The sequence below is a fragment of the Crocuta crocuta genome, unplaced genomic scaffold (genome assembly GCF_008692635.1).
Source record: "Crocuta crocuta isolate KB4526 unplaced genomic scaffold, BGI_CrCroc_1.0 scaffold25, whole genome shotgun sequence".
Lineage (NCBI taxonomy): Eukaryota > Metazoa > Chordata > Mammalia > Carnivora > Hyaenidae > Crocuta > Crocuta crocuta.
Window position 1 is genome coordinate 5,771,215 of NW_027532015.1, and position 18,412 is coordinate 5,789,626.

Here is an 18,412-nt window from a genome sequence, read left to right on the forward strand (position 1 = left end):
CACCCACCCACCCCAACCCCCTGCCTTGACATCCAGTCCAGATCCTCTCTTCTTCCACCCGTCATACCTAATCAAGTTTTTCTGGGTAAATCTCCACCCTCTACCTGCCTATTTGCTATGAATCCCCACTTGTCCCTGTTGTATTTAAAGCTGAATTCAATCTCTCTGCCTCCTGAGGCAACAGTCTTGACTCCTATTGTAATCGTCTTAAATGGTCTCCCTTGTGGTTTTTAACAAGTGTCCAGTGCAACATTTTTCTTTTACATATAACTTAATACAACGTTGAAAAAATAATGAAATCTAATTAAACAATACAATTTAAAATAACAAAATCATAGAATCATAATAAAACCTATTCACCTTTGTATTCTTAATATGACATTAGGCTTTAAGACTTAGAAAACGGAGTACTCTAGCACTTGGAAATATTTCAAACCCCAACTCCGTCACATTCTAGATGTGAGTCTTAGGAGGAGTAAGGCGATTCTGAGCATCTACAAAGTGGGAATAGCAGTGTCTACCTCATAGTTGCTACAGATTAAAATGAGATAAACAAAAAGTGAGGTGAAGAGTGCCCATCCCAAGAAAACAAAATCAGGATGATATTTGTTATTTATACTCCTTATATGAAAAGGTAAAGGGCATTGTTGTCTTTATAACAATTATTATTGAATAATACTCCTGAAGATGTGACCATGGAAAAGCATGAATTGGGATGTGAATGCCTTCAGCCTCTCTGGCTGTCCCAGGCAGTTTTTGTGAGAAGCCACTCGGGGTCATGGGGAGCTGTTTGCAAGCTGACTTTGTCTCTGGTATCTTGTGAACTTAACAAATTACAGAGCAAATTACTCTTGGCCTGTGTTCTTATTAGTAAGTTGAAAATAATATTATGGATCAGTGGATTAATGTGAGTGTTAAGTGAAATAATTAGTATTTTCAGTTTCAGGCCCGTGGCAATCACTCAGTAAAACAGTTTGATATTATTGCTATTATTTATAGCTATTATTCCTAGAAAGGTACCAGATTAAGAGTAGCAGTCCTGCCTTAAAGTTTACATACCACTACCTTTGAACTATGTTGCATTCTTATTTCTGGTTTTGTAAGGACACAAGTCTAAACCAGACTGACTCCCATAATAGGCTTTGAGTTTCCCCTCTAAACTATAAGTCCTAAGTTTCAGTTTCCCTGAAACTATCAGGCAGCTACACATTGCCCAAGGCTGAAGAAACTGCCCACCACTTCACTCCACCACACTACCTTGGCAACGCCCAATCAAGAAAGACCAGCAACTATAGATAAATCTCAGCTGCCTAATGTAAAAGTTAACCCATTAGTCACCGAACAAGACTCTAGGCTCGCTCTATGGTTGGTTAAATTTAAGGGTACCCTGAATGTTGTAATTGGATCCTGCCAAAAGTAACAGATACTCTGGATAACATGTATGATTAAACCCACTGTCAATAATGTTGTATAATTATGATAGGATCACTGTTCCCATGCCACAATTTCTGTAACTCCCCCATCACAAACCCCATAAAAACCTTATTCTGCCTTTGTTCGAGGCTCTCAGCACAGGATCCACTGTGCTGGTAAGGTCTGGGAGCCCGAGCTCGAGCCCGTAATAAAGCCCTTTGCCTTTGCATGCGTGACTCGGTCTCCCCGGTGGTCTCTGGTCGTTGAGGATACTGCGATTTGGGTATAACAGTTTCATCTTTCCTTTGTGTGTGTGTTTGTTTGTTTGTTTGTTTGTTTGTTTGAGAGAGAGAGGGAGGGAGGAAAAGAGTACATGTGAGCTGAGGAGAGGCAGAGGTAGTGAAAGAGAGAATCCCTAGCAGCCTCCACGCTCAGTGAGAGCCTGACACAGGGCTCAGTCCTACTACCCTGGGATCATGATCTGAGCAGAAATCAAGGGTGGGATGCTTAACCGACTGAGCCACCCAGGCGCCCCTGGATTCATTTTTTCTGAAGTGAGGAAAACCTAGAGGAAAAGTAAACATCTGCTAGGTAAAGAGAAAACCTTCCAGAATCTGTTTTCCTACAGTATTGTACATGACTTTTTTACAACCCTATAGGAAAACAGATTCTCCAGTTCTCTTTTTATCAAGCATGATGCTCTGATTATCTTTTAAGAGGTACAAAGAACAGCCTTGCGCTCTGAGGTAGCAGGAGCAGCATTTACTGACCTTCCTCCGGTGCTTTAGTTTGGCTTTCAGACACAGGCACACTCTCAGCTTCCGGAATTTTCTTAATGAACTGGCTGAGGTAATGCAGGCGAGCCTGGGAAGCCTAAAGAACAAACACTTTCAACAAACAGTATAGGCGGCAATATATTAACAGTACACGAAATAAACAGGAAAATGTGAATAAATTCAGCAGTTCGGACTAGTGTAGTTCTTATTATCAAATACAGTCAAATTCTGAGCTGTCTATAATTTTGACCATTATTTTTGAGAACTAATGAAGCCGCAGTCCTAAAGCAAATACACTAGTCACGCAGTCTTAGATCCAATTGTTCCTGAAACCTTTTTTATCTGGCTTAGTAACCCTGAGTTGGGACATGAAACACATAAAGTAATAAATGGTTCACTAGAGCAATGATTCTTACATACAGTACAGTGGGGAGAAACCATGAAGTGTGTATATCACACATGCTGTTTATCTAGTCAAGGCTGTTCAAAGTACATGAAAGGACATATTAAATACTTTCATGCTTTCTTACTTGGAGTATGAAGGACAGACATGGATACAGCCCACACTTGTGGAAGGATGAGGGAACCCATGGTTTGGGCCAATAAGTGGCACCATTATGTGCTTTGCTTTTGCGACTTATCTGGTACCAGTCATCTGCGTAACATTTTAACACTGTGTGTTAAGATGTGGTCTTAACATTTAGTTAGTCAGTGTCTAACAAAATTCCAGATATCACTCCCAAAGGAAAGGCTGTGTGGTTTCACCACCATGGCTCTTCCTTCAGACCAAAGCCTGGGAACAGAAAGGTAAGGCACAACTTTTCAAACTCAAGTGACCTTGATGGCCCTTCCAGGCTCAGTCATTTCCCAGGCTTGCTTCATGGCTCGGATTTCATCTGCTCGTTCGGTATCTTTTTTCACTTCAAAACCATCTGCTTCATTGTGCTCAGTGACCAACCTCAAGATCCAGAAGGGTTTATTTGGGTCTTCTTGTTGAGAATGAACAGTGGACATCTGATCAATAACAGACAAACCTGTGGGTCAGGTGTTTTGCTCCATTTAAAAAGGCCTGAATTTTAACCTATGATCCATAATTTTCACTACTAAGTATTTACCCAAGAGAAACGAAAACACATGTTCACAAAAATACTTGGATGAGAACATTCATTGCATCTTACTCTTAAGAGCCAAAAAAAGGAAACAATATAAATGTTCAGCAATTGATGAATAAACAAATTATCATCTCTCCTTAAGATTGAATCCTACTTAACTTATAAAGCAACTGGGGCGTCTGGGTGATTCAGTCGGTTATGCATTTGACTTCAGCTCAGATCACAATCTCAGGGTTCATGAGTTTGAGCCCCACATCAGGCTATGTGCTGACAGCTCAGAGCCTGGAGCCTGCTTCGGATTCTGTGTCGCCCTCTCTCTCTCTGCCCTTCCCTGACTTGCACTCTCTCTCTCTCTCAAAAATAAATAAACATTAAAAAATTAAAAAATAAATAAAAAGTAATAAACTACAGATGTATGTCACAATGTAGAGGAATCTCACATAATGGCATCATCCTGAGATAAAGAAGCTGAGCAGAAGGGAATAAATCGTGTATGATTCATGTGTATGAAATAAGAGAACAGTCAAAACTGCTCCCTGGGATGAGGTATGAAGATGGCAGAATCCATTGCAAAGAGAGTTGAGGGATTTCCAAGCTTATGGAAATGGCCTGTACTTTACTCCTTGATAGAGACGTGATATAAATTACAGGGTGAATGCACTTGTCAAAATTCATTGAATTGTACAATTAAGATTATTGCATTTCACTGCTGTAGACAAAAGAAGAAAATTCTAAATTATATCCAGGGTTACATAGTATCTCTTTCCAAACATGAAGGCAGGGATAAGTGCTGATTTCCACGTGTGGATAGACTGGGTATACAGTCATTATGAAAGTTAACATTTTGATATTTCATAGGATCATTTTCATGAGCTACAGGCTGGGAGCAGGTTGACATAAGGCTTGAAATGTCTAGATAAGTGAGGCTCATTGGTGACCATCTGGTAGGGAGAGAGGCTTGACTCTAACATGCTTACTAACACTTTATATATGACTGAGACAATGTCAGTTACCCAGATTAAATAATACAGGGGAAAACAGGGATCACTGGGGTCACCCAACAAAGTTTTTGTGGCAGTTTGCTTTCAATGTTACCAAAAAAAATCTTGCTTTCCTACAATATTCCCCTAATATTTGGAGGAGACCCTAAATCTCACAATGGGAAATTCTTTTATTTCTTCTTTTTACAATACAGTTCAAAGGATTTTTATCATCTTTTATATCGCTTGGTAAATGAGTTTATCAGAAACTTCTCTGGGATCAAGAAAGGGAGTATTATGAAGTATTAAGGGGTGGGGAGTCACATGTCTTATAAATGAGTTTATGGATTGAGTTAAGCTCATTTGTTTAAAATTTCAATAACTTTTCATTGATGATAAAAATATTTTAAGATAATATTAAGAATATTTTCTCAGTGAGTTCAAATAATTGATTTCATAGCACTGAATTATAATTTGGAGCTACATTTAGAAAAGTTAACACACAGCATTGTTTTGAAAGCTTCAGGGAAAAAAAAGTAGTTGATTGAAACCAATTCACCTATGTTTTTTAAACAATGTTAAATAAGCTAATTTTATTTCATTTTAAAAATATTTATTTATCTTAGGGAGAATGCAAGGAGGAGAGGGGCAGAGAGATGGGGACAGAGGACATGAAGCAGGTGCTATGCTGATTGGCTGATAGGCTGACAGAAGTGAGCTAATGTGAGACTTGAACTCAGGAACCGTGAGATCATGACCTGAGCCAAAGTCAGACTTTCAACTGATTAAGCCACCCAGGTGACCCCAAATAAGCTAATTTTAAATGGAAAACTGTATCTGGTCATCTCATATTTCAAATATATAAGAAAATAATAATCATTATTTTAAAATGTTTTTATTTATTTTTGAGAGACAGAGAGAGACAGAGCACAAATTTTGGAGGGGCAGAAAGAGAGAGACACAGAATCTGAAGCAGGCTTCAGGCTCTAAGCTGTCAGCACAGAGCTTGATGCGGGGCTCAGACTCATGAACTGCGAGATCCTGACCTGAGCCAAAGTCAGACGCTCAACTGATTAAGCCACTCAGGTGCCTGTATAATAATCCCTTGATAGAGAAACTTCCCCTTTTCTCTATCCATTTAGATGTTACAATAAAAGACAGCATTTAGATTGTAAAATGTAGCTAGTGAAAAAATAAGTAATGTAAATTTAAGAAATTAGCTTTTCCACATGAAATAAAATCAATGATCAAATAAATTCAACATGATCATGGTGACTAAGGTGAAAATACAAAGTATAATATGATAGTTTCCAGTTTCTGGTTTGGCATATACATTAATACATTTTCAAATAGGAAACATTATATAAAACCAATTAGCACAGTATTAAGATTCCTAAGCTTAGTTATTAATGTCTTAAAAACATGATGAATTCTGTAACCAAGCATACACTTTTTGCTGTGCAAACTGAACCAAGCACCATCTTTTCCAGGGTTCCCCAGAATTCCTGAGTATCTCAAAATTAACTCAGACCAGATCCTACAATCCTTATTAAATGGTAGATCTTCTGAACAAACTTTTCATTTTCCAGAATATATGCATACATTCATCACAATTTCAAACAGAAAGGAAGGCCGCTGTCCATGTCAGTTTTTAGTTTTAGACAATCATCAATTTTCCGCAGAATTGTTTTTCCTTGACTTAATATTTTTGCAAGCTTTTAAATTTTTTTCTTCAATTTTCTTTATGTACCTGAACCCTTCCAACTGCAGCTGATTCAGCTTTTCATTTTGACTTTCATCTAGATGTACGTTTTCACACATTATAGGGCTAAATCTAAGGTGAGTGTCGCAGGGCACTTGGGTGGCTTGGTCAGCTGAGCCACTGAGTCTTGATTTCGGCTCAGGTCATGATCTCATGGTCATGAGATTCAGCCCCACACTGGGCTCTGCTCTGACAGTGCAGAGTCAGCTTGGGACTCTCCCTCTCTCTCTGTACCCCTCCCTTCCTCAATCTCTCAAAATAAATAAATAAACCTTTAAAAAAAGACTCTCTCTTCCTCTCTCTCTCTCTCTCTCTCTTTCTCTCAAAAATAAAATAGGCATCAGAAGGTAGTAAATTATCAAGTACTATACGGATTTCTGTATCTGTAGCACTGTTTATGACATTAGATAGTTTGGTTTCCTAGCTTGTGTATGTTGTGGTGTTTCTCACGTCTGTTTTGTAATCTCCAACGCCCAGGGACACTATGCACGCTAACGGAACATCTGGCCCAAGACGTTTACGTGACCACGTTTATGCTCAAAGACAAACCACCTTGATGAAGACTGTTTCCCAAATGCACACTCTGCAAAGTAGCCAGGAGCAGCAGATGAGGCTCAGATGGCCTGCCACATTTTATAGTGATGGCTGCCCAAATCGTGAGAGCTGACTCCAGGAACATGACTATAGTTTCTGCACACAAAAGTGTTGGCATTATCCTCTGTTTATCATGGTGCTTCCCGTAGCTACCTCAGGATGGGCAGGGTTTCTTGCTCTTTCTATCATTACTGCATACTCCATTCTAATCTTAAACATATTTCCCCGCATCTGACTCATAAAATGCATGGCTCCAACTCATTTGACTGCTTTAATCGTGACATTTAGTGAAAACATAAGGGATACTAAATTTTGATCAAGTTTCTCACATTCATCCAGGGACCTATGAATTAACCCAAACAGGAGGGCTTATAGGGCACCTGTGTTTACACCTCAAATGCAGTCGCAGGGCTGAGGAACTGGCTTCTAAGTAAGTTCAACTAATTTTTGAAGTATCCAAAAGTGCTCCTCTACCATCAGTGGTGAGAATTTGGACACCTCTTCCTTTCACTGGATTCAGGTAGCCATTTAAGGCCTGAAGTGCAAGGTTCTTGTCTTCATTATATTAAGTGTGGACTAATTCATTCCATGGAAGTGTTTCTCCTCCCTCAGAAAATTCTAGTAGGTGAGCAGTCTGTTCTTCAACCCTATTAATGCAGAGCTTTGGACCAGTTGTTCTTAATGTTTGAGCTAAAGCCTGGGTTCTGTCATTAATACTCACCCCTGAGATCTTTACTTGCTGAGGAGATAAATCCTTCTTCTCTGCTTTTTTGTCTTTGCCATAGCCCACTCAGCTTTAATCACCTGTTTTTGTTCCTCTGACTCTTCTGAATGAATCATACTTTGATTTGGGAGTAAGCAAACCATAGAACCATCTATCAAGTTTCTAGACCTTCAGTGGGACAAGGAAATAAGTTAGCAGTACTTTGTTTAGTAGAAACTGGAAGAGTGTCAGCTGTCCCAGTGGGGTTTGAAGATGTGTCCGTAGCATATAAAGAAGATTCTGAGTGGGGCGCCTGGGTGGCTCAGTCGGTTAAGCGTCCAGCTTCAGCTCAGGTCATGATCTCACGGTTCGTGGGTTTGAGCCCTGCATCAGGCTCTGTGCTGACAACTAGCTCAGAGCCTGGAGCTTGTTTCAGATTCTGTGTCTCCCTCTCTCTCTCACCCTCTCCTGCTCACGCTGTGTGTGTGTGTGTGTGTGTCTCTCTCTCAGAAATAAATAAAACATTTTTTAACAAGTTAAAAAAATAAAAAAAGATTCTGAGCACAGCGTCTTGTCAGTCAGGATGCCAGGACCTGGAGAACCAGATTTTTCTTTTCCAATGTTTTTGTCTTCAATTTCTGATCTATCCTAACAATGTTTATGTTCCCTCTATTGAGGCATTTTCCCCTCAACATTTGAAGTATGAATTAATATTTAAAAAATTAAAAAAAAAAAGTATCACACCCACCTGAGGCTCGAAGCGAGGTGATTGTTTTTCTTTGGCAATCTTGTCTTTCTCAGAAGACCTGTCTTTGCCTTTTCTTGTTTTGGAAGTTCCTGAAGATTTTTGCCCTTCACTAATAGTATGGGAGTCTGGGCTTCCTAAGGTAATTAATTCCTCATGTTTCTCTCCATGAGCTAGAGAAACATAAAAATGGAAACCAGTGAGTCATAACAATAAAATCATGTCATGTTGGAAAAGGGAAACAAATCAGGAAAAAGGTGTTCATTTAAGAGGTTCAGATTTCTTTTCTTTTTTAAAACAAATATTTTATAAAGATATGTGTGACTCTCTTTTACAAAATTGAGAGATAATTCATATGCCATGCACTCACCATGTATAAAGTGTATAAATCAGTAAGTTTTGCTATATTTGTAAGGTTATGCAAAAATTATCACTAATTTGTTTCCAATCTGGATACTTTCAGTTCATTTTGTTGCCTAATTTCCTTGGCCAGGATCTCCATTACAATATTGAATTCATTTATCTCTGCTATAATAAGTATTCTCTTCGCTTTGCTTGTTCCAATGAGGATGTGAAGGATTTTGCCTCATGTTCTATTAATTCTTTCTAACAACTAAATATCCAAGTGGCAGAGGGAGAAGTAACATTTGTTGAATCCCTACAATGTTTCTTTCATTTTTAATTCTCAAAGACCCCAACAAGGCAGATTCACAGAGTTTGTGAAATTCACTGAATTTGCTTATGTTCCCCCAAGTGGTGGGAGTTCAAATAGAAGTTCCAAAGACATGTCAGCCCTTTTCAAAACTGGAGTCTTATAAGTAGTAAGTTATCCTGTTAGCAAAGTAAAATAGTAGTTGTCAAGAACCCAGCTCTTATCGATCGCTAGTGCTAGTTATTAGCTACTTTCAAATTTGGGCAGATCATCTTGCATGACTGCGAAGGGACTGTGAGTAACACAAGTTTGCAAGGGGACAAGTATCTTTCTGCCAACAACCCAGCCGCTGAGAAGTGATTGCACTAGGGAAAATTCTTCAGTCATATGATCAAATGGCCTGGAGGTGAATCGTGGATCAGCCACTGGATAGGTTAAATTTGGCAGTTTATTATATTCTTTGATTTTGTTTCCTCTTTTGTATAATGGAGATATTAATTCCATGCCCACAGGACTTAAAAATAATCAGCATAGGGGGGCGCCTGGCTGGTTCTGTAGGTTAAGCATCCAACTTGGGCTCAGGTCATCATCTCACAGTTTGTGAGTTCGAGTCCTGCATCAGGGTTTGTGCTGACAGCTCAGAGCCTGGAGCCTGCTTCAGATTCTGTGTCTCCCTCTCTGCCCCTCCCCAACTTGCACTCCCTCACTCGAGGAAGAAAAAAACATTTAAAAAGTAATCAATATATGGCATTTAAAAATAGGACCATATCAAAAATAAATAAATAAGTAAATAAATAAATAAATAAATAGGATCGTATCTGGTATCATTCACGCTGGAATTTTAAGATATTAACAAATGTTGGCTGAAATTGAGTCTCAAACTGCGCCATTAAGTATTTGTGGGGCTCTATTTTTCTTACTACCCATAAGTCTTAGTGTTTGAATCATATATTTAGGTGTATTTGATTCCTTTCAAATTAACATATTCTGTTATTCAAGTTTACATATGTGAGCATGTAATACAGTATCAGGCAAACAGCAGGTGCGCATCATCCTCTTCTTTTACATTATTGATATATAAAGTAAAATAATTTCCTTTTTCTTTAATGTCATATAGTATAGTAACATTTTTTCCAATGAATTACAAATTCTCCAAAGGCCAGAATATCATTATATACTTCATTATTTTTAATGTTTATTTTTGAGAGTGAGTGAGCACTAGTTGGGTAGGGACAGAGAGAGAGAGAGAGGATCTGAACCAAGCTCTGCCCTTACAGCAGGGAACCCAATGTGGGGCTCAATCTCAGGACCACGAGATCATGACCTGAGCCGAAGTCCAATGCTCAACTGACTGAGCCATTCAAGTGCCCCTATATATTTCCTTTTGATCCCTAATTTCACCTAGTATGGTTCTGAACTCATAGTATGTATTCATGATAAAAAAATTTTTTAACTTTAATATGTAAAACTATATAGGGAAACTGTATGTGTTGAGAGTATATCAACAAGGCGCAAAAATAAATATCCTCGTGATTCAAACACTGTGAAAAATGTGACATCATATTGTATTTTCATGTAATTAGAAGAGCTCTAGAGTAAATGACCATCAGAATAAACTAATACACCTCTTGCAGAGAGGAAGCAGTAGTAACTGTTGATGAACTTGAAAAGACTGTTAACATTATGGCTTAATTTTCCTCTTATATTATCTTACATTTATCCAGAATGCAGTAAACAGAAATCTTCAGCGGATACTAGGACATAAAAATTACGGAAATGTGTTTTTATCATTAAACTTCAGTGCTTTGATTTATGTATCCAGGAACTAAAAACTGGCTGGGATTTTAGCACTGACATAATTTTAAACTAGAATACTTGTTCAGGATAAGTTATACATTTACCAAGTACAATCACATTTGGTAAATACAAACAGGAAAATCTTTAGATAATAGATGATAGATAGATGATAGATAGATAGATAGATAGATAGATAGATAGATAGATAGATAGAATCTAATGTTTGGTTTCTTCNAAGTTATACATTTACCAAGTACAATCACATTTGGTAAATACAGGAAAATCTTTCTTTAGATAATAGATGATAGATAGATGATAGATAGATAGATAGATAGATAGATAGATAGATAGATAGAATCTAATGTTTGGTTTCTTCAAAGACCTTGAATTGGAAACACCATGCATACATTGCGCTGAAGAAAGAACAATATACCATTAATTAGAGTTAAGAAAATGGTGTTACAATCCTGCTAATAAATAATATGGTCCTGCTAGTAAACTTGGGTTGGGCTTGAAACCAAAGACTTTTGAGAATGATAAGCAACATTTATATGTGTCTTTGCAAATAGACTAGAACCTGAAAAGTGCAGGCCAGTAACGTAAAAATGTAACATATTGGCAAAAGGACTTTAAATAATAACACAACTAATTATACATGAAGGCAGATGATATCCCAAAGTACTATCTACTCCAGATCCTCTAATTTCTATTTCCTTAAGAGAAAGTCACCTGTCTCTGCAAGCAATTTTTACCAAAACTTAACTAAAGATGGCACTGTTGTCTCATGTTAACCAGAGGCTAAGCTTCCCAAACATTTATAACAGAAATATTCTCGGTTGAACATAGTTATATTTCAGAACTTACTTTTTATTATGGGTTATAAAGATGTGAATCTTTGGGGAAAATTATGTATTTTATTTCTCACAGAAATGAAATGTTAAATTTAAATGAATAAATGTGGTGATATTTCCATTGAATTCAGGATGTAGACAAAATATTAAATTAGGACACCAATATACTAACGAAATAAACTTCCTCAACTTCTCTTTTTTTTTTTTAACTTTTTTTAATGTTTTATTTATTTCTAGGAGAGAGAGAGAGAGACAGCGTGAGCAGGGGAGGGTCAGAGAGAGAGGGAGTCACAGACTGAAACAGGCTCCAGGCTCTGAGCTGGCAGTCAGCACAGAGCCCGACGCGGGGCTCGAACCCCCGAACCGCGAGATCATGACCTAAGCGAAAGTCGGACGCTTAACCGACTAAGCCACCCAGGCGCCCCTTCAACTTCTCGATCTGAAGTATTGATAATGGAAAAATAAGGTTCGTTAATAATTGAAGATGTTAGTAACAATTTTTCTAAAATGCATCATATCCTTAAAGTTGAAGTTTGTAGGTCTTGAGTTGAAAATATAATTGACACATAGAAGCTGACATATGACTATGTTTTTATTTAAACAAATTGGGTGCCTAAAAATCCACATTTATAAACAGGATACTCATTATTCTGAATTCAAAAGCTGCTTAACTTTCATAAATATTGGCCAACATATTCTTTTAAATAGAAAAATTCCTAGTTCATTTAAATACAATTCGATTCTGAATTTATTTGTTGGCTACTTTCAGCAACAAATGTATTCTACAATGTAACATGTAATTTAATTTTAGCAGCTGCTCATTCACACGTAAAATTGTCAAATGTGCGTTATATCAAAAAAAAAAAGAGGATGAAATTCCTGGAGGCTATTTTTTTCTAGCTAGATGTATAATAATGAGAATATCATTTTGCTGAGGTCCACCAAGTTCTAGGAACTTTACATATATATCTTGAATCTTACAACAACCTTGAAAGAAAGGAGCTATTATTCTAATTTCTCAGGTGATAAATAACTCCATTTCAGACAGCTTAAGGTATGTTGTCTTTCTCCTTTTTATATGAACTTCGGTTTCTTTTCTTTCTTTTTTTGTTTTTATTTTTTTATTAATGTATATTTGGCATACAACATTATATTAGTTTCAGATATACAATGTAATATTTGATATGTGTACATATTGCAAAATGATCACTACCATAAAGCTAGTAAATGTTAAAGAAAACTTAATTCATATTATTGATTTTGTACCATTACCCGACTCTATACATTATACTAGTTCATGAATTATACTACTGTGTTTATTTCAGATATTAATTTTTTAGTGTCTTCTAGAATTTTAACATGTATTCATTAATATACCAAATGTATTAAATATGATAATTTGTCACACTGATTTGTTTACTGGAACTCCATCTGTGGCGGACAACTTGAGGTTGAGAAACTTAACAGATCTTCAGGAAAAATATGATAAGACTCTACAGAAACGTGTATGTTCCGTAAAGAAATATACACTGTTCCCTAAATAAAGACATTAAATGAGGATAATAAAGACCTGAAATTGGTACCATCATATATTATTATTTCTTCCATTCAAAACACCTTGGTAGAAGATTAACTCCCATTTAAAATCCTAGCTGTTCCAGGGCTCCTGTGTAGCTCAGTTGGTTAAGCGTCTGACTCTTGGTTTTGGCTCACCATTCATGAGTTCGAGCCCAACATAGAGCCTGCTTGGGATTCTCTCTTTCCCCACTCTCTCTGTTTCCATCTCAAAAAATAAATAAACTTTAAAAAATATTTAAAAATAAGAATAAATAAATAAACAAAATCCTAGCAGTGCCAGGAACTAGCTATGAGACCATGGAAAACTTCCATAAGCACCCTGTGTTTTAGTGTTCTCTTCTGTAAAGTGTTAATAGTTACAGCATCTCCCTCATAGGTTTATTGTGAGGATTATTGGGTCAATATACCTCCACGAAGCCTCCGACATAAATGTTAGTAGCTACCACCATCAGTACTAAGTCAACTCTACCAGTTAGAAAGCCTCTAAAGGGATAAAAACCGTCTAGTGAAAAGGTTCTGGGCTTTGGAATAAGTCAGACTTAGGTGAAAATCTTTACTCTGCTTCATCCAGCTGTGTAAGTTTAGGCAAATTATTTACAGCATTTAAGCTTCATTTTCTCATGTGTAAAACCATGATGGTGATAACTACTTCCCAAATTTTTGTGAGAATTGAGAATAAAAATATATGGAAAGTACACAGTGCAACAAGAGGTTCATAATAGCACTAGAAAAATCATAATCATAGCAACCAAACTTCTAGATCTCTCCAGTGTTTCCTGTTTTTGCTTACAAAATGCAATCACAGTCTCTTCATTTTTTGTTCAAATAGTAAGTGCTCATTGAACACTTCTGATTTATACATTTTTAACTTTAAATTAAAATTTGTCTTTAGGTACTAAAAAATAGAAATAAGAAATTACCACTTCAACATACTGGTATATACTCATTTTTTTCTGTGTGTACCCCTTTTGCTCTCTGAGTCACTCATATATTTTTGAAGAGTAGTGGCAATTGAGGGTCACGGAGGTCCAACAGTTTATGAAGTCCTCATATTAACAATAATGGATTTCTGTAAGGTAAACACAGGAAGGCCTTTCTGCATCTTTCTTTCCCACCCTTCCTGACCTAGAGAAGGAAGGGGAATGGCCTTGAATGGTGAGATGTGCATCAAGTTTTCCTTGCGCTTTGTTCCTCATATTCCTCTGACTAGAACCAGCCTCTCTCAAGCCACACCTTACACTTGATAGTGGTCCTGCAAGTCAGGTGTGTCCAAGTCGGAGCTCCTAGGTATCTTCTGAGACACATTCTCCTTCTTACCACTTCCACTTCAAAGCAGGATTCATGTCTGAGGCATCTGGGGGGGCTCCATTGGCTAAGCCTCCGACTTCCTCTGGGGTCATGTTACCATGGTTCCTTGGTTTGAGCCCCACATCAGGCTCTGCCTTGACAAAGCCCAGCCAGCTTGAGGTACCTAGTCTCTCTCTGTCTTGCCGCTCCCTTGCCCATGTGCATGCTCTCACTCTCTACCTCTCTCTCTCACTTCCCCTGTTTGGCATTCTTTAGGACTTGGTTGTACAAACTCAAAGTGTCATTTCTTCTTTTCCGAAGTATCCACATTTTACATACATTTACATAATCCACACAACTTACCAATACTGGAAACAAATTTCTAATTATTGTAGAAAATATACACAGAGATTTAAAAACCTGAATTTGTCTAGATGTAAGGGTATTTGCAAGTATTCTGTGCCTTTTTAGATGTTAGAATTTCACCTTGGAGAGTTGAAAAGAAAGCCCTCATTCACTATTCTGACAGCATTGTTCATTGTGGTGCTATCTTTCCTGAGCAACTTAAATGTTTTCACAAATACCTCCTCCTTTATCACTGTGCACTCTTCTATCTTATTGGAATATTATTTAGACACAGGTTTCCCCTGTGAACAAGATCTCCAATTAAATTTAGAGATTTAAATCTCTGTTGTTTCCTTTGCATGATTTAAGATGGGATTACCTCTATTGACTCTAAATGATCACGTTCATGCAGTTAGTATTAGCAAGCAAACACGTGAACAGTTTTTGATAATTAGTGAGAATAGGCAATAATAATAATAATGAGTAGCTTCAGTGTATTCTCTCATTCACTCACTCAACAATAATCGGGGAGTGATTACATTGTGCATAGTTTGCACTGTGGATAATGTAAGATTGAACAGGCAAGATTCGACAGAACTCCCTGTCCTCAAGGGGATTGTGTTCTAGTAGGAAGTCATGTTGACCCTGGAACAACATTGGGTTGAACTGCATGAGTCCATTTTGTGAATTTCTTTTTCTAATGCATCAAATTTCCTGCTCAGGAATATTGAGAGTAGTTTATATTTGAAAAATAAACCTGAATCTTCTTTCACTAGGAGATTATCCTCTTAAATATTTCAAGAACTAACCTTCAAGGTAATACTTTCTCAACGACTTAGACAATTACAACTTTATAACTAGAAAAGTTTTTGGTACACTTCTTAGGTAATCATCAAGTAATACTAACTGGACAAAACATGTTTAAACTAGGCCTAAACAATCTTATAAACCAAGTGGTAAAGATTTTGGAACATAATCAATTCACAAAACAGAAAATGGCACTGGATATTAAATACAAATTGTAAGCAGTAATGTTTTAATAATTACATGATTAATTTACTATTATATATTTACAGAAAATATAAAATGCATGAATAACACTTAGGGTTACATACCTTTGCTATCATTTTTCTCCATTTCTTTTAGTGCTTGAACAAATGTCAGCTGACTTTCAGTGAGAGGCCAACTGTTATACAACACCAAACACTGTATAATGTACTTGTTAACCTGTGATATATAATGTAATGTTTAAGCACAAACAGTAAGAATAAACAAGTATACGTCTAATAATTTATTCATTTAGGTACATAATAAATGCATTTTTCTGGATTGCATAATCACAATTTGATTAAACATTATCAGATGTTCTCCAAAATTTTGTAATGCCAGTCTATAAAATTTATCCTCACCTCCCCCACCAACACCCACCATTATCAATAATATCAATATCAACCTAGTATCAATAAGTTTTGCATCCGTGTTCAACAGTGAAACATTTATTTTACTTTTGTTACTTATCAATTTCAGAATCAGAATTACATTAATCTCTTAAGAAAGACTGGGAACTTTGTATTGTTTTTCTGTTTTCTAGAACAGTTTATTCTTCAGAAGTCTATTAGATCTATCCTGTGAAGCCAGCTGGGTCTGTGACTTTTGGAAAGGAAAAACTTTGATTATCATTTCGGTTTTATTATTCTTTATTATTATTATTTCGTATTTTCTATTTTCTGTTGAAGCAGCATTGACAATCCTCTCTCACTCTTGGAACTTTTTGTCCTAGGTTTTAAATTCACTAGCATAGAGTTGTGTGTAATAGTTTACAGGTTTTTTAATTTCTAAAACTGTTTCTTGCAGTTATACCTCCATCTAGTTTTGGTTCTGTATTTGATTTCTTTTTATTTCATTTTATTTTTCTTTTTACAAGAAGCATGTTCACTTACTAATTTTAAAAATGCTTAGGGTTCATGAATCTTGCTAAATTTTGTTTCTCATTTTATGAATTTCTACCCTCACTTTTATTAAAACGTTTTCTTCTGTTTTCTTTGAGTTATTCTTTGGCACTTTTTCTAACTGTTTTGTTTCAATAGCTTAGCTCACTTGTTTTGAATCATTCATTCTTCCTAATGAATTAATTTAAAAGTGAACATCCCACTGAATGCTGTTTTAGATGTGGCTATAAATTTTTATTTGTATTTTCGAGTTGTTACTGCGTTCTTTGTATTCATGGTTTCTTTTGTGATGTTCTTTGTAACTAAAGAACTATTTAGCGTATTTTACTTTGTTTCCACATTTATGGGAATTTAGGCTGTTATTTACTAACTTCTATATTATTGCACTATGTTCAGATAACACCTATATAATATGGTTTGATTTTTATTGAGGCCTCCTTTATGTGCTATGAAAAGTATAGTCTCAGTTTATTAAGCGCAGTATTCTATATAAATATCTCAAGAATTAAGCTTATGCTTAAAACTTTCAAACCCTAGGGATCATATATGTTTTTTGAGCTTGGTCTATTGGTTTCATAGAGTTGTATATTCAAGTCTTCACCTGTGAATTAACCTTATTTTTCTCTGTAGTCCTAAACCATTTTTGCTTTTTCTTCATTGAGTCTTGATACTTAGGTTATGCTATATGTTAGTTATGGTCATTTTTACTTGCTATATTCTTCCTTTTATTTGTATACAATATCCTTCATGAATTCTATGTGCTGAGATATTGATGTATCATCACAGTTCTCTCAGTTCAACTTTAAACTTTCTGTGCCCTTTTGCTTAAAAGTGTCACTTTTAGATTACTTATAGTTGGATCTTATTTTTTAATCTAACTTTAGTTTTTTCTTTTAATTGATTAATAATTTGTTTTTATTTATTGTAATTAGATTAGGATTTATTTCTGGTTTTTTATTTTCTTATTTATTTCTTATTTATTTATTTATTTTAGTTAGTTAGTTTCCAGTGGATAGATTATGTTTTTTATTATTTTTAATCTTAATTTATTTTTGAGAGAGGGAGAGAGACAGAGCACAAGCAAGGGAAGGGCAGAGAGAGAGGGAGACACAGAATCTGAAGCAGGTTCCAGGCTCTGAGCTGTCAGCACAGTGCCCGACATGAGGCTCGAACTCACAAACCGTGAGATCATGACCTGAGCCAAAGTCAGCTTAACCAACTGAGCCACCCAGGCGCCCCAGATTATGTTTCCTTCTATTGCTTTAAATTATGTGAATTGTCATATATATATATACACACATATATATATGTATATATATATACACATAAACACTTAAGTCACATACAAATATATATATTTGTATGTCATATATATATTTATATATATATAACCTTAAGTCACATACAAATTAGTTTTTATTAATATAAGACCTTTCCCAAATTATAGAGCCTCATAACTCATACGTAACATAATATTTTTAGATCTACATTATAGGGTTAGTATATTAAATTTGCTATATATTTAAAAAAATCCCTGCACAGAGAAACTATTAAATAATGCCTAGTTCCTTAATTATGCTTATACTGGTGGCATTACACTAGTGGCACTGCATATAGAAAGAATCATATACAGGGGGGCCTGGGTGGCTTAGTCAGTTAAGCGTCCGACTTTCACTTGGGTCATGATCTCGCGGTTCGTGGGTTGGAGCCCCGCGTCGGGCTCTGTGCTGACTGCCAGCTCAGAGCCTGGAGCCTGTTTCAGTCTGTGACTCCCTCTCTCTCTGACCCTCCCCTGCTCACGCTGTCTCTCTCTCTCTCTCCTAGAAATAAATAAAACATTAAAAAAATAAGTTAAAAAAAAAAGAAAA

General features: G+C 36.3%; 1 protein-coding gene and 1 pseudogene across 1 annotated transcript in view; both read right to left on the reverse strand.

Moving 5' to 3' along the window:
- ADGB (androglobin) overlaps positions 1-18,412 on the reverse strand; it is a 149,790-nt gene that overhangs the window by 14,715 nt on the left and 116,663 nt on the right. Inside the window, exons 29-32 of the mRNA XM_077776069.1 lie at positions 15,711-15,822; positions 8,089-8,258; positions 3,027-3,203; positions 2,184-2,286 (exon numbers count right to left, since the gene is read on the reverse strand). Of these exons, the coding sequence (XP_077632195.1) occupies positions 2,184-2,286; positions 3,027-3,203; positions 8,089-8,258; positions 15,711-15,822 (562 nt within the window). The remainder of the gene's footprint in view (positions 1-2,183; positions 2,287-3,026; positions 3,204-8,088; positions 8,259-15,710; positions 15,823-18,412) is intronic.
- Positions 5,889-7,504, reverse strand: LOC144241556 (calcium-independent phospholipase A2-gamma-like; annotated as a pseudogene).